The sequence below is a fragment of the Epinephelus fuscoguttatus genome, linkage group LG11 (assembly GCF_011397635.1).
Source record: "Epinephelus fuscoguttatus linkage group LG11, E.fuscoguttatus.final_Chr_v1".
Lineage (NCBI taxonomy): Eukaryota > Metazoa > Chordata > Actinopteri > Perciformes > Serranidae > Epinephelus > Epinephelus fuscoguttatus.
In genome coordinates this window covers 24768398-24794079 of record NC_064762.1, presented here as the reverse complement: position 1 = coordinate 24794079, position 25682 = coordinate 24768398, and the positions used below count along the sequence as shown (strand labels likewise).

Below are 25682 nucleotides of genomic sequence, written 5' to 3'. Positions count from 1 at the left end.
CCCCCTTCCTCCACGTTTAGGTCCCTCCACCTTCCCTCAGAAGCCCTGGAGATGGAACAACGGCGCTTTTTGAAAAAATGGGTTTCATGCTTTGAGGTTTCAGCTTTGTTCTGCATTCTTTCTGCCCTACAGTATTACAAGTCCACCTTCATAAGCTGTTTTTTTTTTCCTCCGAATTTTCTTTCCCATAACCTTTCCCCCTGTTTAACAAAATCTGCTGTTCTCTTTGAGTCAGTTCTCAGCTGTTGTGAGAGGGCAGGATATGAAAGCAGAAACGAGCTGTGTGTCAGTGTTACAGCATGACGACTTCTCACTCGCTCGCTGTCGAATATGACACTGCTAGTATCGCTCAACCTGACATTAAGCATCCTATGTTACAGTCCCGTGTCACCCACCCAGGTCAGCACGCAGCCAGTCGTGTCACCTCATACTCTGTGAAGTGTCTGTCACTGAAAGCTCATCTGTGATGTTTGTGTATATGTGAAAGAAGGAGGCTCACTCATATACACCTTGTATCACATTTTGCAGTTACACTATTACTCGCCTAATAATTTAGTGTTTATAGCTTCACTGTCAATTGGTTTAAAGCAAGATGTATGTATGATACCTGAAGTTTATTTAACTTAAACGTTCTAATTTTGTATCTCGTGATGGACCAATCTAGTCACTTTGAATTTAAGGACTTAGGAGACCTATCTCAGATGTGTCATTTTAACCAACCTACAAACACAATTCTTTGTAGTTTATGATCCAGCAGATGAAGCAAGGACATAAAGGGTTCCTCATTTTTCAGAACACAAAATGCGTGTTAAAAAGTTTGATAAGGATTGGTGGCATTAATCTTGTGAATGGTGGCGTTCAGCAGCCCATCAGTGGGTGTGTCAGCTCCCGCAGCCATCACCTCATTATGTCCTTGAGCTGTGCTCTTGTGTTGCTTCGAGCTCTGGCGCTTGTCTAGCCTTGTGGTCCTGTAGTATGTGCTACCTTGAGCTAGTAGAGTTGATGCGTCACTTATCGAGGTGTAAGTTGTACTTGCTTTGTAGTATAAATTTCCATCACTCAGTGATGCTTGGACTCATTTAAATCAATTTGCACACATGTGGTTTTTATGATATTGACAGTTCAGTTGAACTTTTCACCCCGCAGTCAGACAAGTTAATTTGCATCGCCATTGTCTCAAAAACAGATGCCTGTGCACATGTGAGTAAACACACTGCAGCGTTGTCTGCTTCCTGTTCTGACTGTAACAGCAGTGTTCAAATATCACTAATGCAACAAATATTACAAATGTATTTATTCGGGGTGCACGTTTACCTGTTTTAAGGTAAAAGTGGTTGCCACTGGGAGCAACCAAAGGCCAAGAACTGGTTGCCAAATTCTCAAATTGTTTGCTAATGACAACCTGGCAACCATTACTGTCGAGCCCTGTTAATAATAATCAGTGAATTGTTTCAGTCATTTACTGGTTCCAGCTTTTCAAATGTCATTAAACTCTTAATTAAATATATTTAGGGTTTGGCCTGTTGTTGAAATGCGTAATCCAGCAAGTAATTTAATCAATTCTGAACATACAGCAGTCTTGCAATAAATCCTGCCTTCAAGATGGTTCAGTTTTTGTTGGATCTGTTTTGGAGAAGTGTTGATTCAGTTGTTTGTTTCACTTTGGAGGCTGCCATTGGTGCTGCTGTCAAACTGTATTGCATTATACTGACAGGTGTTTATATTACTCAGTCTACACCATTTATCCCAATTATTTACTTGAATATTTAAAGTCATAAAATGATGAAAAATGCCCATTAGAAGTTTCTAGAGCCCACAGTGATGTCTTTAAATATCTTGATTCATCTGCCCAATTGTGCAAAACCCAAATATTGTCAGTTTAATATCATAAAATTGAAAATATTACATACATCAAAACTGTAGACTCAGTTGCTACTGTACTTTGTTGCATGTCACCCCCCCCCTCTTCCCACCTCCTCATTTCCTGTCCTCAGCTATACCGTGAGCTGTCCATTAAAGACAAAAAATCCCAAAAAAGTAATACAGAATAAAAAGATATTTGAGCAACTACTATCCACCGATGGCGTGAATGAGCCCACCTTTCTCCAACACTACCCCGCCATGGGCTCTGCTGCACTGTACTGCGCTCTAATAACAACAGCTTGGCTAAAAATCCCGTGGATTATCAGGGGAGACGGGGGAACGTGGCAAAAAACAAAAACACCCGTAGCTCAAAAATGACAGCGACATCATCAAAAACAACACAGGACTTGGCAAGGGGCCAGCAAAGGAACAAAAACATATTTACCAGGCCAAAGAGAGCATCATCATCCTCTTGGTCTTTACCCTAATCCAGCACACAACCCCCCCCTGTAGCATACATTCACACACACAAATTCCCCTGCTCCTTGATACACTTGAACAGACACACACACTGGAATACACACCCTGTTTTTTTATGGCCTATTGTTCTATGGAGCAGCCAAACAGCTGGCTGCAGAAGTCATCAGTATCTGATCTGCTTTAGAGCGCTCCCAGCTTGTAATAGAGGATAATTAGAATTTTAATTTGCCTGAGCAAAGAGGGGCTAAAACCCTTGTCTCCCCTTCTCCGCCACCCGTGTTTTCCTCAATCCACCCCCCTCGCAGCTCTGCGATGGCGAGTGCCATCGGTAACAGATGGGGAAAGGAAGATATTCACAGCCAGGCGGGCACTTCAGAGCGAGGCAGGGGATTTTAACGCCCCCCATGGCCTGAGTCTCCTCTAGCACGGCCTTAAGGCACTGGATGTTGAGATTAGCGATCAGCGTCATCGGCGCTCCATCCTGGCCCAGTCCTCCCACTGCATGAAGTGCTCCTCCAACCTTTTAGCAATTAAGCTCTGTGATCAGCTTACAGTTGTGTGCCCAGACGATTTCTAATAGTTTAACCTTTTTATATGTCCACTTTATTTAACTCAGTATGGCAAATGCCACAGCTCAGGCTCTGTTCAAGTCATCAGTGGACATTGGAAGCAGCATGCAATGATCCCTCTCACATCTCTAAACAGAAACGTACTTGTCATTTCTGTAATTTCTGAAATTATGCAAGAATGTTTTTCCTTCTCTCCTCTTCCACCAGCTCTCACGAGGCACTTGTGACTCTGTTTTAGTCGTTATTGTTTTTTGACATTTCTCAAGAACCTTTTCTCTTGAGCAAACTCTTAACATCAGACCAGTGGGAGAACAGCTTGTGTTTAACTGTGACTCATTCCCTTCCTCATAAGCACAAAACATGGCGTGCTGAAATCCACTCTGGCATTGCTTAGTGCTTTAATCAGTTTTTTTCCCTGTGTGTGTGTTTTCAAAGCCAATATTCAATCTGGACTGAGAGGGCGATGGAAAAGGGAGAGACAGCAAGGTTATTAATCTTAACCACTCTACCATCTCTGGATACTGAACCAGCTTTCATTCTTTCCTTCAGCAGAGTCTCTTCGTTTGTACTAGCCCAACCCACAGTGTGGTATGTACTGTAGCTGTCGGCTGCCTCCTCTTCCCATTGTTGCCGCACAGAGCCTCTCCCTCACACACAGAACTATCGGTCGACCTGCCACGACATGTCTCCTTTTAGCTTGTAATTGCTCAGGGCCACAGTGCTCCATGATGCTGACGTTTCTTCCCCTCCCCCCTCTCTTTCTGCCCGTGTATCCAATGATGACTACCTTTTCCCTGTCAGTAGTTTTCCCTTTTTTTTTCTGTGAGTTTCTCGATTACTCTTTCTGCTACTTTCTAACCTCACCTCTCTGTTTCCTGGTAATTTGTAAAAGTAGTGTCAGGGTTTTGATGTTGAATATATTTATATATTTGTCTAACATTTCCTGTTCTGACTTCTTCTGACAGGTATAATCTCAGGGGAGAGTGATTTTAAGAGAAAATTCTTCACTGCTCCAACTTTAAGAAGCACTTTTTTGACATTTCTTTATCTTTCTGTATTTTGTCTTCATCTCCTTTTTAAGCTGACACAGGTATGAGTTGCTCTATTCTCAGGGGATGTAGTGTGCAAGGCAAGTGTGTGTGCATTAATGTGTATCTAGTCTATATTTGGGCTCTTTGTTGTAAGCTGCTACTAATATGCAATATACAGTTGAGGGCTAGCAGTTATTCTGCTGACTAGTTTCTTGGCATAGGTTAATCATTTTGTCTATTAAATGCTAAAAAATAATGCCCAGCATAGCCTCTCAGAGTCCAAGGTGATGTATTAAATTGCATTTTCATATTTGGTACAATTGATTCGCAACGTGTCTGAGTACAATTTCTTCCCCACCACTCAGCTTTCACATAAGTAATGTTGTCCCGTCCCCAAGTACACTTGGGTCATCATCTACTTGACATTTTTGTCGTGCTACTGTGTAGAAAAGGGTGTTTTAAGATGGCACTGCTGCTCCAGGGGCCCATCGTCAATGGCGACAGGCGGAGCAACGAGGCAAAGCTCTGCTTATTTTTGCACGCTGAGCTCTCTGCCTCCCGCCAGAGCTCCTACTCTTGGTCGAAGGTGGCAGCAAAGCCAGATCTGGGTCTTTCCACGGCAGGCTGCACTGCTGTCTGACGTAGAGGCATCTGTGTTAAATTGAGGTTGTTTTATAACCAGTTAAAAAATCCTAGCAGTTCACTTCCTTGTTTTGGTACAGTTTGTCTCCATACCTGATGCTCCACTGGAGCACACATAAACAGTGCTTTAGACCATCTTTTTAAGTGGACTAGAGTATGGATCAGCATACCATGCCCAGGTATGGTACACAGTGTTCACACTAATCTAACAAACTGGAATTAAGGGCCAAGTCCACTGTGATCCAGGCCTGGTACCCTGATGTGAAAGCCCCCTGAGTTTACTAACATGTTGCACAAAGGAGAGCAGCAAGTTCTCACATATGAAAAGCTCTAGTCAGACAATGTTTGCCAGTTTTGCCTGGAAGATGACTGAAATGAATAATTGATTCGCAAAATGCTTGCTGATTACGTTTCTGTTGATTGAGGCACTGGGTAATTGCTCCAATACAGTGAAGCATGACATTAGGACCTGCATAGTAACATAACCTAGAGATGCACAGAAATATATTAGAGTCCTACCTATCATTGTTATTATCACTGCTGCGAGTTTGAAATGGATACTACAGTTTTCTGGTAATACAGTCCCATTTGAGAACTTATGTTGGTCTAAAAGCCTCATGTTGAAGATACAATGTCCCTAGTTTATGTTGCATTGCACAATCTTGGAGTAAAAATATCATACTGGTACATTTTGTTCTTGCATGTATTGTAGTTATGTACATGGCAGGTAAAGGCTTGTAGCAGATATTCCTTTAATGCCATCTAACCACTAATACTTGTGCAAGTGTGGTAGATGCAGACGACACTTGGATGGTGAAACTGGCTGGCTTGTGCAGGCAGCTCAAGGTTTTCCTGGCATGTGAGGGAGAGCCTGGTTTGTTGTGTCTCTGAGAGGACTGCAAGTTTCAAAATGGACATTTTACTGGCTTCATGGTTCGTTTAGACTGACCTGACTTCAATGACCTCTGTGACCTGATCTCTCTGTAAGAATTAACCCTCGAGTGGGCTAAGCTTCTCACTGTAACCAGTCTTAATGCTAATGCAGGGAGGTTCCTTGGAGATTTAACAACAATATAAACAACAGTGGATGTGCTTAAAGCTACAAGAAAAACTTGCTAGTCCTATTCTGTATTTAGCTTGTCCCTCTTTGAGTTAAAGCCAAATTATGTTGTATGTTCGTCATACTGGAGCTCATTCCCTGGTCTCTTCAATGTTTCCCTTCTCATTATTTTTTTATTAAGCAGTTAGTGTTTACTTGGATCTGTTCCTTGCATGTTGTACCCACATGCAAGGTGTTTGGTATTTAAGACTCCTACTGTATATCTTTTTAATATGAAAAAGAATGAAAGCACTAGGTATGCACATGCCTTTATTCCAGAGACAATTCTGCAGATAACAAAGCTATTCAGAGTCAGATAATGAATGCTGTTAATGCTCATCTGTCTTCTGCAGCTGCATTGACTGCCTCCAGTGCACCACAAAAGATCATAACAGTGGCTTTTGGCCAGAGGCTATTGTCCTAAACTGCCCCCTAAGGCCTTTTTGTCCCCTGCTGCCCCCCATCCCGGGGTCATCAATTCATCATCTTTACCACCTCCATTAACACCATCTCCTCCTCAGAGGGCCTTTAGTCGCCCTGAAGCAGCTCAGCGAAACAACTGCTCAGGTCACGGTGTCAAATGGCATCCTGAAACGTGGGTGTGCAGATAGAGTTTCTACATGTGAGAGAAGGAGCATGGATGTGTTTGAGTGGGAGAGATTAATACTGCGTTAATACACAAACTGTGTGTGTGTGTCGCATCATATTAAACAAACATTCAGCTTGTGTTTGAGACATTAAACCAGACTGTAAGCAATATCAGTGTGGTACCTTAGCCTGTGTATTTTGCTCTCTACATACCACAGCTAAGCCACTAAATTACACAAATTGTAATTATTTACAGAGCTGTTGCATCATTATTTTAATCAGAATACAATAGCTGTTATACTGTTGTTTGAAAATGGGTGACTTAATGTGTGTTTTAATGTCAGGGGAAGTTTATTCATTCTCCGCTTAATCATGCAAATGCTAGCCGAAACTGACACGATAAGTTGATGAACTGATTAGTTGATCAACAAAACATTAATCTTGCAGCTATTATAATAATTGTTTGTTTGTGTAAGTAATTTAAAAAGCAACAATACATTGTGTATGTTGAGCTATAGAGACAGAGCAATTATAAATATATGAACAGAAGCTTTCAATTACCCATGTCTATTATTGTCTGTATTCAAACACTTTCAAGACCTAGATTTTTTTTATCCCATCAAATTCACAAACATTTAAGTAGGTATGCACCTGATTATCAGTCGAACATTGGTATCAGCCGATATTCACTTTGTTGACTACCATCAGTTTGCTGGCATATAAGATTACCTTCACCACTGGCAGTGGCCTATGATTTTCTGTTGTGTCACATCAATTTTGTGAAGCTAAAAAGCAGGGCTCGAAACTAACGAACTCTCACAATCCCTGGGACAATAGAAATCATGTCTTAGACAAACGGAGATCTTCCCTTGGACACTGTTGGGATGCAAGGACAGAGTAAACTCACTAGTAACATGCCAGGGGACACACCCTATTGTTTCCCTGATAGTGCTACGTTGTGAACAACAAATCTGTGTTGACACTGGCAGGAGGAGTGCTAGTTAGCATTAGCTGTTAGCAGCCAGAGCTAACTGCTGACGGAGTTGCATTGAGTTGCGCTATGATGCATTCAGGCTTGTAAAATGTAGGTTTTGGTGAGGAACTTGAATAAATACAGCTGTTTGAGGGAGAGATCTGTTGATGTTTTCACAGCAATATGAATATATAATATACTAAAATATAATATATATATAGTAAAAAGGCTTTTGAAGCAGCTCTCTATTTTTGGAAATGGTTATTATGTGAAAGACGGTTGTATTAAAGGCTGTTTCATTAATGTGTATGATTGAATTTGTGCTCATTCAGAGACAGTTTAATGAAGGGCTGACTGACTTTAATACGCTTCAGTTGGTTTTTTTCTATGGTTGTTTCTTTGTTTCCCCAGCACAAAAGGGGGAATAAATAACAAAGACAAAATAAGTAACAACAAAAACAGCAGCACATTGCCCAGCCCTAATAAATCAATGAATCAAAAACATAATCAGCAGATCATTTAATAATGAAAACAACAGGCTGGAGCCGACCTCTGTTGTAGTTAGTAGTAGTTGTATCATGACTTTGATTTTATAATACGGCAGTGCTAGCTCTTCTGGAGCACACACACCAAATCTGTCCCCAGCTAAATTCAATAACACACCCTTTGGTATCACACGACTTAGTCCTGGGAGTGTCTTTGTTTGTGGGTGTTGAATGCGTCTGTGTATGTGTGTGTGTATGTATGTGTGTGCGTGGGTGAGTAGGCGCTTGCACATTTGAGTGTTTGCTTTTAATCTTGTGCTGCCAGCTTAGAGCGACGTTTCTTCCCGGAGATTAGAGGATGTTAGAGGCACTGCTGTGGAAATAGTCTCTCTTTCAATCTCTAAACACACACAGAGGCAAGACAAAGTGGCTGTTTGCGATGTTGGTGTGTTTGTTTACGTCAACCGAGTGATAAGTCCCCGCAATAGACCATGGCTAATATGATTTTATAAATACTCAGACCAAGGATTAAATAATGAGCCATATGGTCATTAGTGTTTATGGCGTTATTAATGTTCTCCCTCGTGGGGGTGTTTTAAATGTACTTATGTCTGGGCCTTGTTACTGAGAGAAGTCACTGCACATTGTATAATTCCATTTAATAACTCAATCAGATAAGATGCGGAAATAAAACACTGAGAATCCTTTGCTTATTATGACAGACTTAATTTATGTATCATTGCCCAGACGGGTTTACGGTGTTGAGAGTCAGTACATGGAAAAATGTCCACTGAAGCCCAGATTCGAACCACTTCACAGATGATCCAGCTCAGCGGTAATAAAACTGGTATGTCTGTTGGCCATTCTTGAAGATCAGTAATACTGAGAGTAAAGTTGGCCTCCTGCTGTCCTGTCTCAGTTTACACAGGTGTTGCAATGTTATGTCAGACCTGCTGGATTTAGACGCTCTGCTCTCGCCAGATTGCAGCTCCAAATGCGTGCGTATTAACGTGAGCCTGTGTGTGTGGACAGTGTTTGGAGCCGTGGGAGGGCAGAACGCATTCAGATAATTTACTCTCACACTGCGATGAAACACACACCGAGACACAAGGAGCTGGCGTGACACTGCAACATCATAGATGGAGCGTGGGAAGGTGGATCAAAGCACAATTAACTTTAGGTTTTCTGCCTCGTCCCTGTCTTTATTGGCTGGCTTAGAGCTGCAAGTCTGTCATTAGAGCCAAGCAAATGAGCCTTGCCGAAGATCTCGTCTTACAGATAGACCCAGTGCTGGCCTGGGATGGAGACAGTTTAATGAGCAGGAGATAATCGAGAGAAATCAGATCTATATGAAGCTCCTTGTGACATTTTAATCCACTGTGGGCACTTAAAATATTCTCTGTACTGCACACTATGGCTGTCTCCAACTAACTTGTCATGTTGATACAGTGCTTCTCCCTCGCCTGTGTAAAATGCAGCCTAGTTTCAAGTAACAATACCTCTGAGTTTTAATTATCAGCTCCAACCTGTCAACTTGACAGAGTTTCCCTGTGAAAAGTTGTTTGACCCGGTGGCAGCTGCCTGCAGAGGAGACCAGCAGATAGTTTGTGTCAGCGCAATGATAGAACAGCAGCACCACATTTATGTAAGGCTTAAATTATCAAGGTTGTCTATGAGATTATGATGGAGCCAGTTATAATGAGCACCATTAGTGATCTTAAATACTCTGTTTGTTTGACATAATATTGGAACATTATTCGTCAAAGAACCACATGTGAGACAACTTGTCCTCGTTCCCCAGCAGGCCTGTAATACTTTAAATCCCTGCATAAATTGAAAATTAAGATGTAATATCCTGTCCACAGGCAGTTTCTAACTCTACTAAGTTAACTTACATGCCTCATAATTACCTTGTTACCTTACATTATTAAAATATGTTTCAGGATCCTAACTTGGCTGCGTGCCTGAAGCTAGTAGCTCCTCACTTACAGAGTACACGATCATAAGTCCAGCCTGGAGGAACGAGCTTCTTATCTTACATTTGTCCGGTTCAGAAAGCAAAACCTGAAGGGCCTCTGTCGTTTACGCCTTCAAGCAGCCAGCTCATTCTTATTCTCTCCACTTGTTTCTGTGTCCTCAGGTTGTGCGCGGCCACCCGGCGTGCAGCACGGAGACTTGCTGAACCAGACCGAAGCTAACCGGGGCTCTTTCCCCCCGGGCACCCTGCTGACTTATGGCTGCGAGCCCGGTTACACTGCAGATGGAACCACCACCATCATTTGCACCAGCTCTGGAACCTGGTCCCATCAACCTCCACGCTGCATCAGAAGCAGCGGTGAGCATATACGTAAATATATACATACGACAAAGCACATAAAACGATAACATAATAATAAGTTGTTTATGGTCTGTTCTGCAGCTTTTTAAAGGAACACTTCACTCACAAAAATTATGATTTGTGTATGAATTACTCACCCTATGTTATGTTAAATTTTAAACTGATATACAGGTGATCATTTTGTGGGTGACATGTTCCTTTTAAAAAGGTCATTCCTGGCTGAGTATGCTCACGTGCAGGCCTAATTCGCCTGTCCATAGAAAACCCTTATTATAACCGAAATAATGAATTGTCACGGCTGCTTGTTACTGCAAACATTTCATGGTCAAGTTAATGAAATGATGAACGGTACGATTGTATTCTCACTTCCTCAAAAGTCAGCTTTGTAAACATCTGAGGTCGAGTGTGTGCATCAAACCTGAAATATCACACAGTTCAATATCCCACAGTATCATAACACTAATAGTGAGGACTGTCCTTCAGAGCTAGCAGGGAGCGCTGGGGAATCTCACCCAGAATATGAGCATTTAAACCACAGGAATCAAACCTGACCACAGGTAGAAATAACCCATTCTGGGTGCACAACAACAGACAGCATTGTTAAAATCTGTTTCCTCTGTTTTCCTCTCAGTGTGTTCGCCCCCCACTGAGCCAGAGAACGGGGGCTACCGCTGTCACCCGTCTCCCTGCCACCGCCTCACCCAGAAAACTGTCATTGAGTACTTCTGTGACGAGGGCTACGCTCTAAAGGGAGACTACAAGTTCCTCACCTGCCAGAACGGCGAGTGGGACGGTCCCATGCAAGTTAGCTGCCGACTCACACAAGGTCTGTCACCTCCGCTAACTATTACCTTTCATGTGAGCACACACAACGTCCTGCAGGAAATGTGAATCGAAATCTGTGAACCGCATTCTCACGTCCTCTCTGTCTCGTCTTGTGCCCCTCAGACAAGGAGCCGAGCTCTCCGCTGGGTATACCCGCTCTGTCTATTGTGGCGTCCACAGCCAGTTCTGTGGCGCTCATCCTGCTGTTAGTGGTGCTGTTTGTTCTCGTACAGCCAAAACTCAAGTCCTTCCATCACAGCAGGTAAGACACACACACACATCACTGTATTCTCACCCCCAAATAAAGCCAAATCCTTAACATCACTATATCTGGACTCACTCTACATACTCACTGGTATGAAAAGTGTTGACACAGTTGGTCTCCATCTCATGCCAGCTCTGTTTTTGTCATAGTTGCCATGCAAATCATAGATTAATAGTCACACAGTAACTCCACCCAGCACGTCCTTACACAATCATGTGCTCACTGTACGTCAGCAATACACATCAGACTAGATATCATCTTAGATTTTGGATATGATTATATTTTAAGTGTTCTCTTTTCCTGGTGTTAAAGGCTACATTACAGCTTGAGCTTATCAGACTGTTCTAGCTGTTCTATTATTTACCTTCGCCTGCTTAGTCATTGTATCCACATTACAAGGGCTGGGTGTTGGTACGCGATACCTGAAACGTGTCGACCAAAATAACCCAGCACCAAGTCGTATCAATACTTCTTCAGTCAAACAGTACCTGCATTTGATCCTTTTTGTACCCAGATATACAAAAGAAGACAATATGTATGGATTTTCTCACAGCCAGTCACCACAAGTGTGTTAATGCGACATGGAGCATGGTGCATTTAGGGAGTTGGCAGTTCAGTGTGCCAAGATGCCACCAACAGGTTTGACAGTATGTCTATTCTACATGATTATCTGGTGGCATTTTACACAGCCTAATGCCTCCATTGACATGATTATAATTGAGTGAAATAGAACTAATAAAAGGGTATTAAATGAAGTACTCTGCTGGTTTCTGTATCACTCTAAGGGTGCTGGTATTGGTACTGGTGTTGTGATATTTTTTAACGATATCCAGCCCCATGCATCGCTGATGATGCTTTATTAAACTCTCATTGTGTTCATATTTTGTTAAAGCACGATAAGTCAACCCCACAACATCATCAGAAAATTGATATGGAGGTGTTTCGACAAAGATATTGTGATTTTTGATTTTCTTAACACTGCCCTAATTTAAAGTGTTAAAAGCTTTGAGGTTGCATGAAATACAAGCTGTTAAATGGCAGAAATAATGGAGATATCCTGCCTGTAACACATCTCTGATCCTCTGACTTCTTGTGTTGCTAGCCTTAATAAACTCCATTGTAAAGTTGCGCCAAAGGAAGTTGACCCTTTCCCTGATCACATAAAATATTTCTATGCTTTTTAATGTCCAATTTCCCCCTTAGTTTTTAACATAAAGAGAATGTATGTGCCCCACTTGACCCAGAACCCTCAGTCTCTATGTCACTCTCTGTGCTCTGTTTCTTGAACATGTTGAAAAGGATTTTTTTTCCTGCCGTTTCCTTCTCACACAACCTGTTGTTGCAGGAAACTCTTGAAAGCTTAGTTCTGTTTGTCCTGGAAGAACACTGCCCCTTTATGTCTGGAGCTGTAAAACCACCTCCCAGCATGTCATAAAGTGACACATCAGATTTTGCATTCATTCTTCCTGTGGACACACCTAGCATTCAGTTTTGGTTGAAACTAGTTACATAAATGAGTTGGAAGCACAAAACCTGTCAACTAGTTTATCCAGTTGGCATTTCTTAAATACTTGAGAAATGAAAGTAAAAGTATAAAAAGCAGTCAGTCGCTGCCTGAGAGATAAAAAAGGGCAGAATGATTTGATCTAATGCTCATTGGCACTCTTGTTGATTGTGTTGTGGGCCTGAGGGCTTAGTGCAGCCTGCTATAAAGAGATTGTACAGTCAACACTAATCACCTCCTTTCAGAGGTTCGACTGTGGCACGCAACACACATGACTGCATCAACCTGAGCCTTCAGTCGTGATTCACCTCATCCACACCTGTCTTCCTGCCTGTCTCACTCTGTCTTTGTCTCTGTGTCCATCAGGAGGGAGCAGGGAGTCTCAGGCCAGTCCAGCTCCATCATGGTCGAGGGCGTCCAGGTGACACTGCCCTCCTATGAAGAGGCAGTATATGGAAGCGGTGGGCCCTGTGGAGCGTCTGGTCCTCCTCCTTCTCCACCACCTCCTCCGGCTCCTCCAGAGACTCGAGTCCCGATCGTGCTGTCTGAGGGGCTTCCTCAGGGAGCCACGGGAGGCCAAGGCCCCAGCAGATCCCGCCACCACAGAGACTTAGACTTCTGTCTCCCATCCACGTCCTCCTCATCGTCCTTCTCCTCCCGCCGTCACGCAGAGACGGTGCTGGTTCATCAGGCCCCTTCTTCGTCCTCCTCTTCTTCATCGTCATGGGCTAGAGAGCACCCTGGGGGTGCATGTGCAGGCCCCCTACCTCTGCGTAGAGACTCTGAGAGTAGCGACCAGCACAGTCTGCTTTCTGTCACCTCTGCGGATGATTTCTCTGATGGTAAAAGGAAACTCTGTTATTCTACATATCTGCCGACATATACAGTGAGCAGTGAGAACATATCTGCAGATTTATACATCTAGCTCTGATAACATCACATACAAAGTCCTTCATGCCATGACTAGTGAGGAAACCTGTCTAGAGTTGTTTCAGTGACCAGCAGAGTCAATACTTTTTAATAGAAATGTCAAAGGCATGGTGTATCTTGAGAATGTGTTTAGGGACAGAATATGACAATAGGCCCAGACAGTGACGTCTAATGACGCAAATGCACATGAAATCCAGTTACACTGAAATATCTTTGGTGATGTAATGGATTGCATGACTGTGCGATGCGTAAACAGCTGATTCCGGAGCCACTTCTCCTTCCTAATATGTCCGCTCTGTTCCCCTGCAGATATTCCCCTGCTGAAGGAAGCATGAAGTCTCCCAGCCCGCTATCAGCATCAGCAGCAGAGCCCTTATTTCCCTATCTCTCACTGCTGACCAGGACTGACTGTGGCTGTCAACCCACTTCTCCTCCCAACTCCCCTCAGCAGCCAGCAGAGAAAAGACTAGAACTACGCCCCCATTCCCCCCACGCAACCCTCTTCTGCCATTGCTACCCATGCAGAGCAAAGCCAATACTCGCAATGACGGAGCACCTCCGGACCCAGCTGCTGGATCAAAGACAAGCCGGACAAACAAAGTGGTGCCAGCTCAACATAAACCCTGTAGATCCTATGTATATGTAAAACATACATACTGAGTCAAGGTTGTGTACTATAGGCTACGTATCACCATACACTTGCCTCCTCCCAGGTGTAGATCTCTATATAAACACTGCTCACAGACTTCATCGGAGACGGCTATAGCAATCGAGACACGTTGACTCTGTCTGGGATTACTGCGGATAGAAAAAAAAAAAACTTGCGATGTTCGCTGCTGACGCCGTGGCGCTCAGAATCAGAATCGTCTTCCCGCTGTACTTGAAAAGTTGTGAGTGATGGCTGGGTTTCTTTTTTTTTGTGGCCCCGCTTTGTGAATGCTGCATGTTGTTTTTAGTTATTGCTGTCACAGCACGGTGGCCCACTCTGAATGAAGCATGAAGCCTCCTCTGTCTCTCTCTCTCTCTCCGTCTCTAGCTTTCTGTGAATGCGGGTGGCGTCTAGCATATGGATTAGCGGGACCGAGAAGCACTTCACAGAAGCTAAAAGCAGGGTGCAGCGTTTTACGAAGCACCATATCACAACTATAAAAAGACCCGCTCCTTTCTTTTCTGTCGCCAGCTGCACCCAGTATCTGAAAGGTGCTCCTTCTGTCGCACGAGTGGGATCGATTGGTGTGTTTGGTTCCAGGGCTGTACTATACATCTTCCTCGTATAAGGAGAGACGGACATGATGTGATTGACATTGACATGGTGACTGGGCTTAACTTTAAAAGGTTGTTTGTGTTTAATTTTCCTTCCCACTGTATTTATTGTGTGCAGCGAAGTTTGGATTTGAGTTGCTGAATCTGAGTGTGTGTGCGTGTGTGTGTGTGCGCATCTTTGTGTGTCAGCCAGGCAGGAGAGGACATGTCCAAATGAGGACAGGCCTCGATTCAGCCATTTCCTGATTTGCCTCTCCTCAGATCAGAGCCTGGCTTCACAATGTCCCCTGTCTCTCACCATAAGAAAAAATCCCCCCCGGCATTGAATAAGTCACATGAACAAACCAGCGTCACTTCAGGCAACGAGTCGGCTACACAATGTGTCTATTATTCATCCGCTCTCCAGCTAGATTATTTATCATTTTCTGCTGAATGGCTGGAAAACACAAGTCCCCTCAGAGGAACTGGCCCTCGCCCACCTCAACACTGAACCCAAGACTCTCCACTCGTGTGCATTATTGACACAACTGCAGCTGGTTGCAGTGAGACGCTCAAGTTTTGTGATATAGCACCCCCACCCTCCACCACCAACCTCCTAATGCCAAGTGGAAACTTAAGAGAATCATGTTATTTTGTTAGAAATCATCCTCTGTTTTCATCGCCAGTTGAAAAGCTTCGGTGGGTTGAGCTGGTCGCCCTGGAAACGGCATGACTCTGAAGGATCCTGAGAATTGCTTTTCAAGCTTAACTGCTCCGAACAAACCCATTAGAGTTTCTATTCCCATTTTATTTGGCATTTGTGGCTGTCTGTCGTTGTCAACGGCTACATTATTAATGCAAACAGAATGTTGCCTTAGACTTGTACATTTTCTTTTCTTTTGTTTTTTGTATAATCTTAAGCCTCCGCGTTGGTTGCTTTACAATACTGCAACGTATTCTGTTTTCCCGATGGCCTTACTCTGTTCTTTTCTATTCTATGCATAAAACTGTCTTTGTGTATTTATCGATGAGTTTACTTTTGTTGTGGACACGACTTAACGAATGTCCATCCTTCTCGGTCCTCCCCTAGCTTTTACAGCTACTGTGATGATGGTGACGATGACGATGAACCTATAAGCACCTATATTTCACTATTCCTTTGCTTCTCCTTTGCTACAAGGCATTAAAATATTATGGGATTGAAAAGAGAAAAAAAAAAGAAATTAACTTTGCATTCAGAAGCACTGTTGTACGGTGTTGGCGTCCCTGAGAATAACAGGTTAAAAAAGTACACATCTTGATTCTTAGTTTCAACGCTCTCAGCTTTGGTTTCTCCTCTGTACATGGCAGTGGGTGTGAAGATAGTAATTTAATATTTGTATAAAGTTTAATTTAATTTTACAGTGTGTATATAACTTTCTAATTAAAGCTTTCTTTTGAATGTGGAAGATGATGTGTCATTATTTGAAGCCGTGTCTGTGTTGCTGTGTAGTTCATGATCAAACTGACACTACACACTTTTCCAACACATTTCCAGTAACTGTTGACCATGGCAGTGTGTATCTGCTCGTAATAGTCAAAAGAAAATTATTCCATTTTCCTTTGGATAAGGTCCCGGAAGATTTGAAACTTCACTGGAAATCCTGCTCCTGTTTAATATCCGCCTGAATGAATGCACTGGCCTGCTGCCTGGCAGTGTGCAGCCAGTGATCAATGTAATATCTTAAAACTACTCCCAACTGTCCCTCAGGTACATGCTAGTACATTAGTCACATTATAGTACCTCAATGATACTGTGTTATCACTATAAAACCTCGTAGCTCTCCATCTGCTCCATCACTTTAAGGTCAATCATTAACCAGTGTACAGTGAGAGTACATGTACTCTCAGTCAAAGGTCGTCAGAGTTTATTAGTCTTTAAAACTGCTTCCTGAATCATACTACTGTGTTTGATTAGACTGCAGAGTGACTGGCCTGGGGAGCTGAGAAAACATCTAGTATCTTCTTAAAACCAATTTTGTAAGCTTGCAGTTATGAAACAAAAATATTTCTGGATGAACTTGTGGTTTATTATAATGTCTTTTGTCCTGCTGTTATGTTTTTGCAGCTGAGTCCTATAAAGGCTACTGAGCAGTGTGTGCAGTGTGATGTGATGTTTATAATGCTGTGTCTGAGTGACACCTAGTGGGCAAAGTCAGGAACTGCACTCATTTTTTCCCCCAGTTTCTGGATAGATAGATAGATAGATAGATAGATAGATAGATAGATAGATAGATAGATAGATAGATAGTACTTGATCCCAACTGGAATCAGCAGCAAGTCATCAAAAATAGTATGTGGACATTAGAAATATAAAATATATACAAAAATAAGTAGTAGAAAGTATAAAGTTCATTTTTTAAAACTACAAACATACATAGACAACAAACAAAACACATGAGTAAAAAAAAAATACAAGCAGATAGAAATATACAGTAATTACATTTTAGTTTTATAATATCAGAGTTTGTGTTATATGCATCATATTATAATCATTTATTCTGGTGTAAAGGTCTTCATTAAACATTAGATAAGATGGTGCTATATTGTTGAAATTCATTAATAAAGTGTAGGTTTGCATCATGAATATAGAATTTTTCAAAAATAATATAAAGTTGTATGATGTACAAGTTATTTACAATTTTGTCTGGACTGAAATAGAGCATTAGAGCAAACAAATTTATTTTAACATTAATTTTCTATTTCTTTTATTTTTATTTCTTTTACATCAATCCAAAACATTCTGGTGAATACACAGTGAGAAAAAAAGAAATACTTTCCTTTTCCAGTCCACAGAAATCACACGTATAATCAATATTCAGCTTGAATCTTTTTAACACAAACTTTACCAGGTAAATCCTATATAACATCTTGAAATATACTTTCCTTAACTTGTTATTGATGTAATATTGATTACAAATATACCATGTTTTCTCCCTCTGTACATCATAAAATAAAGAAGACCAAAAAACGTGACACATTTGGAAGGTAGTATTCGGTGGGTGAGTGATGTCATGCTCGGAAACCCTCCAGCCGCACTTCGGCTATTTCCGTGTTCTGCAGTGTCACCTTCAGTCAGGTGAGCACCAGAACATTGTGTTTGTTAGTTACAGGAAATATCTATCAGAGATGGAGGACCCTGTGGGGGAAATGAAGGAGATTGTAGGAGGGTGTTTTTTTTTCTTGCAATGCAAAAAACCCTTTATTTACAATTTTCCATATCAATCCATCATTTTATTTGTCACATGAAATCATACACGGTACAACTCCAGTGAAATACTATACTGTCCCTTTTGCCTCCTTTATTACTGTCTTCCTTTCTTACATTATAGGTCTGCTGCTTTACAAGCACCCATGTCTCCAGGCTGCAGCCCTGGTGTATTTCACCACAGCAGATAACAGACAGCCAGGCATCATCAGACTAACTCGCAAATGCATCTGCCAGAGGAAACACAACATGAGCTCGCAGTGGTCTGGTTCCTGGACTACATGACAGACGCTTTTAATTAAAATATATTAAAATATAAATAAAGGTCGAGGTCCTTATACTGTAGTAGCTAAGTATGTCCAGCAGGGGACGGTGATGTTGCACTAAAGACACCGGCTGCCGTTAATCATCAAAGAAGAAACATAAACTATATAAAGGATACATTTTTAGATTGTGTATTATTTATAACATAATTAAACAAATATGAATTTTTTTTTTATACAGGCTATTATAAAAACGAAAAGGGAAGTAGTAGAGGGGCCCTCCATCGTACGTCACGTGGGTGTTTCTCGTGCCCCCTCCCTGAACAGCGGAGACTCCATTTTGTTTGATTTCTGCGGTCACAGTCGACAACCTGCACGGAAACACCACCAGGACCACTTAAAGGTACGTGTACAGCGATTTAAATGCACCTAACATCACCGTACAGCTTTCGTTTTGTTGGCAATAACCGCTATCTGTCGTGTTTCGGTGTCGGTAGCTTTAATTAGTGCGAAACATGGCTCGATAAAATCGGTTGCTAGGCCCCACAGTTGTCCGGCTAGCTTGCTAAATAAAAATGATACAGGTCAAGTAACGTAATGGCTTCATTTATGAATACGCAGCCGTTAATTGTAATTCCCCGTGTTAGCTAAATCTGTGAGGGTAACGTGTGCACGCCTGTATGCAGGGAACTGATACCGGCGACACCAACAATGAGTGGATGTCGTATCTTCATCGGTCGTCTGAGCCCTTCGGCCAGAGAGAAGGATGTGGAGAGGTTCTTCAAAGGATACGGCCGCATCCGAGACATCGACCTCAAGAGAGGTTTCGGCTTTGTGGTGAGTCACACGGCTTTAATATGCCGAGAGTTACTCCCAAATCTACTCTCTAATATATGGCGATATATGCTTGACTTAACAGCAACAGGATATTGTGTGTATCTGAGTCCAGCTCTGTTCATTTTGGTGCAGGCTTAACCTTCAGTTAATATCAAACCATTGCAACAGAGTCAGTTTAATGGCCAAGTAGATTTTCACAAATAAGGAATCTTACTTCTCCTTTTTGGTGCATGCAATACATATTCAAAGAGGAAATTAAATTAAAGGCAAAACTCTGCTTTAGTTAAAAAGCAGAAATGCAGAATAGGAAAATTATAATCAAAATGAAAAAGATACTATAACCAGAGTGTCTACAGGTCCTTTAAAAAAAAAAAATCTCACAAATATTTTAAGTTTAGTGTTAAACTATAAGGCATTTAAAGTCATTAATAAGTGTTCAGTTTGAATTTGTGAGGTCCTAATTACAACAAACATGATATCTAATTTCATTTATCCATTTTGTAATATTTTTTGTGAAAAAGTGATGCATTTCTTTTCCAAAAAAATAGGTATTTTAATTGGTAATTCAATAAAGATATACAAAACATTATAGTGAGGCGCCATGGTGGTGTAGTGGTAAGCATTGTGTCCTCACAGCGAGACAGCAGGGGGTTCGAACCCAGGTTGGGGGAGCCCTACTGTGTGGAGTTTGCATGTTCTCCCTGTGTCAGCGTGGGTTTTCTCCAGGTACTCCAGCTTCCTCCCACAGTCCAAAGACATGCAGGTTAACTGGTGACTCTAAATTGGCCGTAGGTGTGAATGGTTGTCTGTCTCTATGTGTCAGCCCTGTGATAGTCTGGTGACCTGTCCAGGGGCAGCTGGGATAGACTATAGCCCCCCTGTGACCCCTAACAGGATAAGCGGTTATGGAAAATGAATGAATAAAAGAGTATTGATAAACAAACACAGAACCAGTAAAGACAAAAAACAACCTCACCCACCCATCAACCCAGGAACAAACAAGAAAGCCAGACCAGTCACGGGAAATCTAGTAGACAACAAAGAAAATGATAAAAAGGAAAAATAACCACAAATTAATTAACGTGTGAGACATAAGTAGGGGACTGTAGCATGTCTCAGTACAATATTTCAGCTTCCATATTTGCCAGGTGGCAAAGAAATGTGCACTTTATCCTTAAATAAAACATATTTAACACATTTATAACTGTTTTCAATTGTGTATAATCACCTGAAACTTAAATTGCACTGCTCATATTGACCTTTTGCATTTTTGCGTCAGCCACCGCAGTTGTCCTACATACTTAACACACAAGAGAAGATCTAGTTCTGCAGCCTCACAGCTAGGTGCCACTAAATTCTTCACACTGGACCTTTAAGTCGTTAAAAAAAAGATCATATTGCCGAAACTTATATTCATTAAAGAAAAATGATCTAATGAAAAAGATTAATCCAATTCAACTAATTCAATCTGATGAATCACTTAATTCAAGTTGAGGATTTTGTTCAAGGATTTTTATTTTTAGGGTGATGTAATAAAATATGATGACAGACAATGATGAAAGCCTTGTTCAACAACCCGAAATAAAAACTTTGAATATTTAAAAAAAAAAAAAAAAAAAAAATACAACACACATTTGCTACAGCCCCATTTAGATCCTTTTCCTTATTTGACATGTCATTATGGAATATCTAAGTTTTACTTTAACCCTAATTCACGCTTGATAACCAGTAAAGACAAAGTTGAAAATACTGGATTTCAGAAAACAAGTTAAATCTCATATGGATAAATATTCAGATCCGTTGCTATGGTAGTCACACACAAGTTGAGCTCAAGCACATCCTGTTTGTATCAGTTTTCTTGTGTTGAGTCTAGAACTATTAATGCATATATACTAACCTTCTGATAAATGCTGTTGTGGCACAGTGATGCACGCAGCGCCTGAAGGAGCTTCTCACAGCTGTGTGAAATTAAGGTGGATAAACAAGTGTAGGTACAGAATGAAAGTGGGTCAGAGCAAATTTTTTCTTGGTGTGTGCATTTTGAATTTAAGGGAAGAAAGGCTGTACTGCCATGTGTAAAGTAGTTAGGTGTGTTTCTCCTTATACAGAACACGGGTTAAAATGATACAGACGGTACTAAGTGATGTTGTAAATGTTCTGTTTGTTGCAGGAGTTTGACGACCCCAGAGATGCTGAAGATGCTGTTTATGAGCTCGATGGCAAAGAGTTGTGCAATGAAAGGTAGGACAGTGTGCTAAATGTGACGTGAATTAGAAATGCGTCTGTCTTTTCCTCTGCATGTTTCCATGGTAATAGTTTTTTTCTCTCCTGTAATTTCAGGGTGACCATTGAGCATGCCCGTGTACGTCTGCGAGGCGGCCGTGGCAGAGGAGGCGGCGGTGCAGGAGGACGTTTCTCTGATCGATATGGCCGAGGCTCCCAGAACAGTCGGAGGTAACGGTCTCACACCACCCGCGGTTTTTGTAACAGCAGGTCACCTGCTTTATGATGGCAGATATGCTCTACTTAATGTCATTCAAATGAGGGAGGACTGCATGTAAAATAATTCGCACCAGTTGTGTTAGAAGTCATAAAAGCTACTGTCCACGTTCCTTCATTTACTGTAGGTGAACCTGTTTAATCAGACTGTAATAAATGACCCACAGACTGGACACATCTTACTTAAAATGCACTGTGTTTAATGCATTTTAAAGATTCATGACATGAGTTAGCCTTGCTACTGATAAACAGCTAATGAGCTCTCTGTGCTGCAGTCTGTGTCTCAGTGCCACAGTGTTGTTCTTTAATTGATTTAGTCTTTATTTTTGTGTGTTTGTTTCAGCCGAAACCCTCCTCCAATGCGCACAGAGAACCGCCTGATTGTGGAGAACTTGTCCTCTCGTGTCAGCTGGCAGGTTAGTATTGCCGCATGTTCCTTATACACAGCAAGTCTCTACAAGCTGCAACACCACAAATGTTATCACCTCCAGCAGTTGCCTCCAACAATACACACATACAGATGTAGAATTTCCATGCTGCTAAAGAACATAGAACATCTGGAATCAAATTAATACTTTATTATTATAATGTTTAAACAATCTGTGTTATTGTGATAAGGCTCAAATTGTTCTTAATGATTGAGCACTCTATTAAATCTGCATCTCATGCAGTTAAGTAATGAATCAAAGACTAGTAACAACAAGAAAAGCACTTAATTTGTTCCTTTATTCAAATTTTAACCAATTCTTCACCCCTTTATTTGCCAGCCTGACTGTTGAGTCATGTGGAAGAGCTCGCTTATGGTGGAGTTAACCCCTTCTGGGTCCTTCTGTCTGGGTTGAGCCTGTGGTGTCAGCCAGTCTGTCCTACTCCTAGTTGACGCCTGCTGGTCATGTGAGCGCTCGCTCCACACTAGAGGCGCTGGCGGCCCCTTCACTCGCTCGCAACGCCCCCTGTCGAAGGCAGGGGGGCGCCTGGTGTGTGGCTGAGAGCGAGAGAGAGGAAACAGAGAGTTGGCAGAGAGAAAGGAGAGGAAAGAGCGAGAGTCGATGGTGATGGTGGTGGCGTATTGATCGAAGGTTCGTTTATTTGAGGGGCTTCGGTCGATCGATATCCCCCCCTCCCTTCCCCCCTCTGGTGTTCCCGCACATCGCGAGCGAGAGAGAGAGTGTGAATTCCTCCCAGGTGTCCATGGATATAATCTGCTGTTATCCCGAGGTTATGGTGGGCTCGGAGAGCCTGCGGCCCACCACAAAGGGTTTCGCTCTCAGGTAGTAGTTTCCTCTCTTCCACCCTGTTCACTCTCTTTACTGAGGCAGGGTGCCGAGACAGGGGCGGTCCCGGCGTGGAGCCCTGTGCCCTCCTTGCTAGGGAAAACGGGGCTCTTGGTGCCAAAGGCTGCCCAAGTGGCGCCACTGCAGTTCAGTTCATGCAGATGGTGTTCATGTCTCTGTAGCTGTAATGAGTCCAAGAATCTCAAAGCTTTTACAAATACTTGGGACTGTTTACTAATAAGGCTTGACAAAATTGGGTGATACCTAAATTGGCACACTTTATGTCTTTACTAAGGTTTTATATGTATCTTTTTTTTTTTTTTTTTTTTTTTTTTAATGAAACACACTTAAAAAAAAAACAAACCCACTGATTGAACAGCCTCTGAGGTTCTTGGACTCATCCTCCTTATCTGCAGTAGCCTGTGTAGTCCTCTCAGACAATCTAACCATCTCTCTTTTTGGGTAAATCAGTCCTGTTTAATGTCTCAGGCTGTGCTTGTGTCCCGAGCCTCTCCATAAGTTGACTGATGTTTACATGTGTAGGACCTGAAAGATTTCATGAGACAAGCTGGAGAGGTGACATTTGCCGACGCACATCGGCCCAAACTCAACGAAGGGTAGGAGCGTTATCTCTGTTACTCCTAACTGCCTAATAAATATCACAGAATGAGTCGTGTGTGTCATATCAAATATCTAAAACTGAAACTAAAATCTCGTGATGTTTTTACAGGGTTGTTGAGTTTGCCTCTGGCAGTGATCTGAAAAACGCCATGGAGAAACTGTCTGGAAAGGAAATCAATGGCAGGAAAATCAAGCTCATTGAGGCAGCCAGGAAGAGGTGAGAGATGATGACTTCCATTTTCCACTCATGTTTTCTTTTTAGTCACAATAGGAAGTATCCAAGATTACTCCATCTATCACTAACGGATTAATGCTCAGCCTGCATTCAAGAACAGAGCTCAAGGCAAAAGAACATACTTAACTAAATTTATCCCTCTAAATGGATTCAGTAGAGCTGGGCTGAGCTGTCAGGACGTGGCATATAGTTGTAACTCTGCTGCTGAGAAGCACAGAGAGTTTGTAAATGTGAAATCTGTCCAGGTCAGAAGAACATCTCTTTTTTTTTTTTATTTTGGGGTGAACTGTCCCTTTAATGTTCTTCTTCTTCCTCTCTTTTCTCCTTCCCAGGTCGAGAAGTCGTTCCCGGTCTGAGAGCTCTTCTCGCTCACGGTCCCGTTCCCGCGGTCGCTCCCCATCCCGCTCCCCCAGACGCTCCCGCAGCCCCGCCCACAAAACACACAACCGCTCACGCTCCCACAGCGGCTCCCCCGCCGGCGGCGCCTCCTCCCCAACCCCCAAATCAAAAGAGCCCGCCAAACGTTCTTCCAAGACAAGCAAATCCGCTACCCCGCCCTCCCCTCCACCGGCACAGAGAGCCTCCGTCTCCCGCTCCCGCTCTCGTTCACGCTCCCGCTCTCGCTCCCCTTCCACTGACAGTCAGCGCTAAACGCTGCGTTTAGGTGTAAAGGGAATCAACAGTAGACACAACTTGATTCAGCCGTAGAATCAGCGTGGAGGAGTTGGCACACTGGAGCTCCCATGATCCCCCTTCTGAGAGAGACGAGAGCTTCCCTCGAGTACAGTTTTGTCATAACTTTCAAATTCCTCACATAAAATCACCGACCCATCGTCAGACAGGAGCGAAGATACTCAAATATTTTATTGTCATTATAGGAAGTTTAACACTTGTTACACAGTGAAGCTGTTTTTGTACCTGTCGTTACCCATCCAGTCTGAACCCATATCTATGTCGACACCCTCCGAATTAATTCATCCAATCAGGCTGCAACTCCCCTGCTGCTGCACCATCGTCATCTCTTCTCACAAAATCTCTAAAATGCCCAGCGTCATCATTTCACTGTCATCTCGACACTTTGAAAAACTTTAAAGAGGGAATCTGTCTTTTTTGTCGGCAGCACAAGGATGCTTTTGATAAGTAGTGTGACCACTTCCTTTATTTTTGTTTTGCGATGCGTTTGCGTGTTTTTGCTCGTCAGTCCTGATCACTCGTTGTCCAGATCTTTCACCTCTTCTTCCCTTGTTTTCTGACCGACTGTATCCACCACAGCCGGTGTGTTTGATATATATACCTGAGGATGCTTGCATGTGTTTTTGGTTTGATTGGATTTTTTTTTTTTTACTTTAAAAAGTGTTTTACTAAAGCTCAATACCACCATCGTTCCAGCAGGAAAACAGCTGTACAGTAAATTAACTATGTCCTGGATCTTTTTTCGCAGTCGACTCACTTGTGTTTTGTCGGGATTCTTTGAGGATAAGGTCAACACTTTAAAATGGTGTTGCTCCCAGAATGCAGTTTGCTCTAGCATTGTAATTATTGTTTTTATTTTTTGGTTTAAGGTTTTTGTGTACAGCATTGCAGACTTTTGTTTGACATCAGTGTATAATGTGATTCCACGAATGCTTGTTGGTACTGTGACTGATGTTACTGTGGTTTAAATGAACGTGTAGACAAGAGTTTGGAAAAACAAACGAAAAAAAAAGCAACATTTTTGTATGTAAGGATTTTATTTTCAGTGAAAAATATGATGGACGTTTGTATGGTGTAGGAAGACGGTGGACTTAATAAAACAGTTTTAACTAAATCATTCATCTCGTGTTTATGTGGCTTTTATTTTAAAAATGAAAAATACAAAGTTGTCAATTTACA

At 42.2% G+C, this 25682-nt stretch overlaps 2 protein-coding genes across 2 annotated transcripts in view; both read left to right on the top strand.

The window, feature by feature from the left end:
* The window catches only part of susd6 (sushi domain containing 6), a 36184-nt gene extending 19902 nt beyond the window's left edge, over positions 1–16282 (top strand). The window contains exons 3-7 of the mRNA XM_049589551.1: positions 9871–10065; positions 10700–10894; positions 11017–11155; positions 13029–13504; positions 13902–16282. Coding sequence (XP_049445508.1) covers positions 9871–10065; positions 10700–10894; positions 11017–11155; positions 13029–13504; positions 13902–13927 — 1031 coding nt within the window. The 3' untranslated portion in view covers positions 13928–16282. The remainder of the gene's footprint in view (positions 1–9870; positions 10066–10699; positions 10895–11016; positions 11156–13028; positions 13505–13901) is intronic.
* Positions 16283–18590: 2308 nt separating this feature from the next.
* Positions 18591–25622, top strand: srsf5b (serine and arginine rich splicing factor 5b). Its single transcript, XM_049589561.1, has 8 exons — positions 18591–18747; positions 19031–19181; positions 21352–21422; positions 21522–21635; positions 22024–22096; positions 23498–23571; positions 23685–23792; positions 24143–25622. The coding sequence occupies exons 2-8, from the start codon at positions 19056–19058 to the stop codon at positions 24459–24461; spliced, it is 885 nt and encodes a 294-aa protein (XP_049445518.1). The 5' UTR covers positions 18591–18747; positions 19031–19055; the 3' UTR covers positions 24462–25622.
* The last annotated feature ends 60 nt before the right edge of the window (positions 25623–25682 follow it).

Coding starts and splice junctions, on each gene's coding strand:
- srsf5b (XM_049589561.1), top strand. CDS start 19,056: ATGAGTGGATGTCGTATCTTCATCGGTCGTCTGAGCCCTTCGGCCAGA. Junction 23,572..23,684: donor CGGCCCAAACTCAACGAAGG/GTAGGAGCGTTA, acceptor ATGTTTTTACAG/GGTTGTTGAGTTTGCCTCTG. Junction 23,793..24,142: donor ATTGAGGCAGCCAGGAAGAG/GTGAGAGATGAT, acceptor TCTCCTTCCCAG/GTCGAGAAGTCGTTCCCGGT.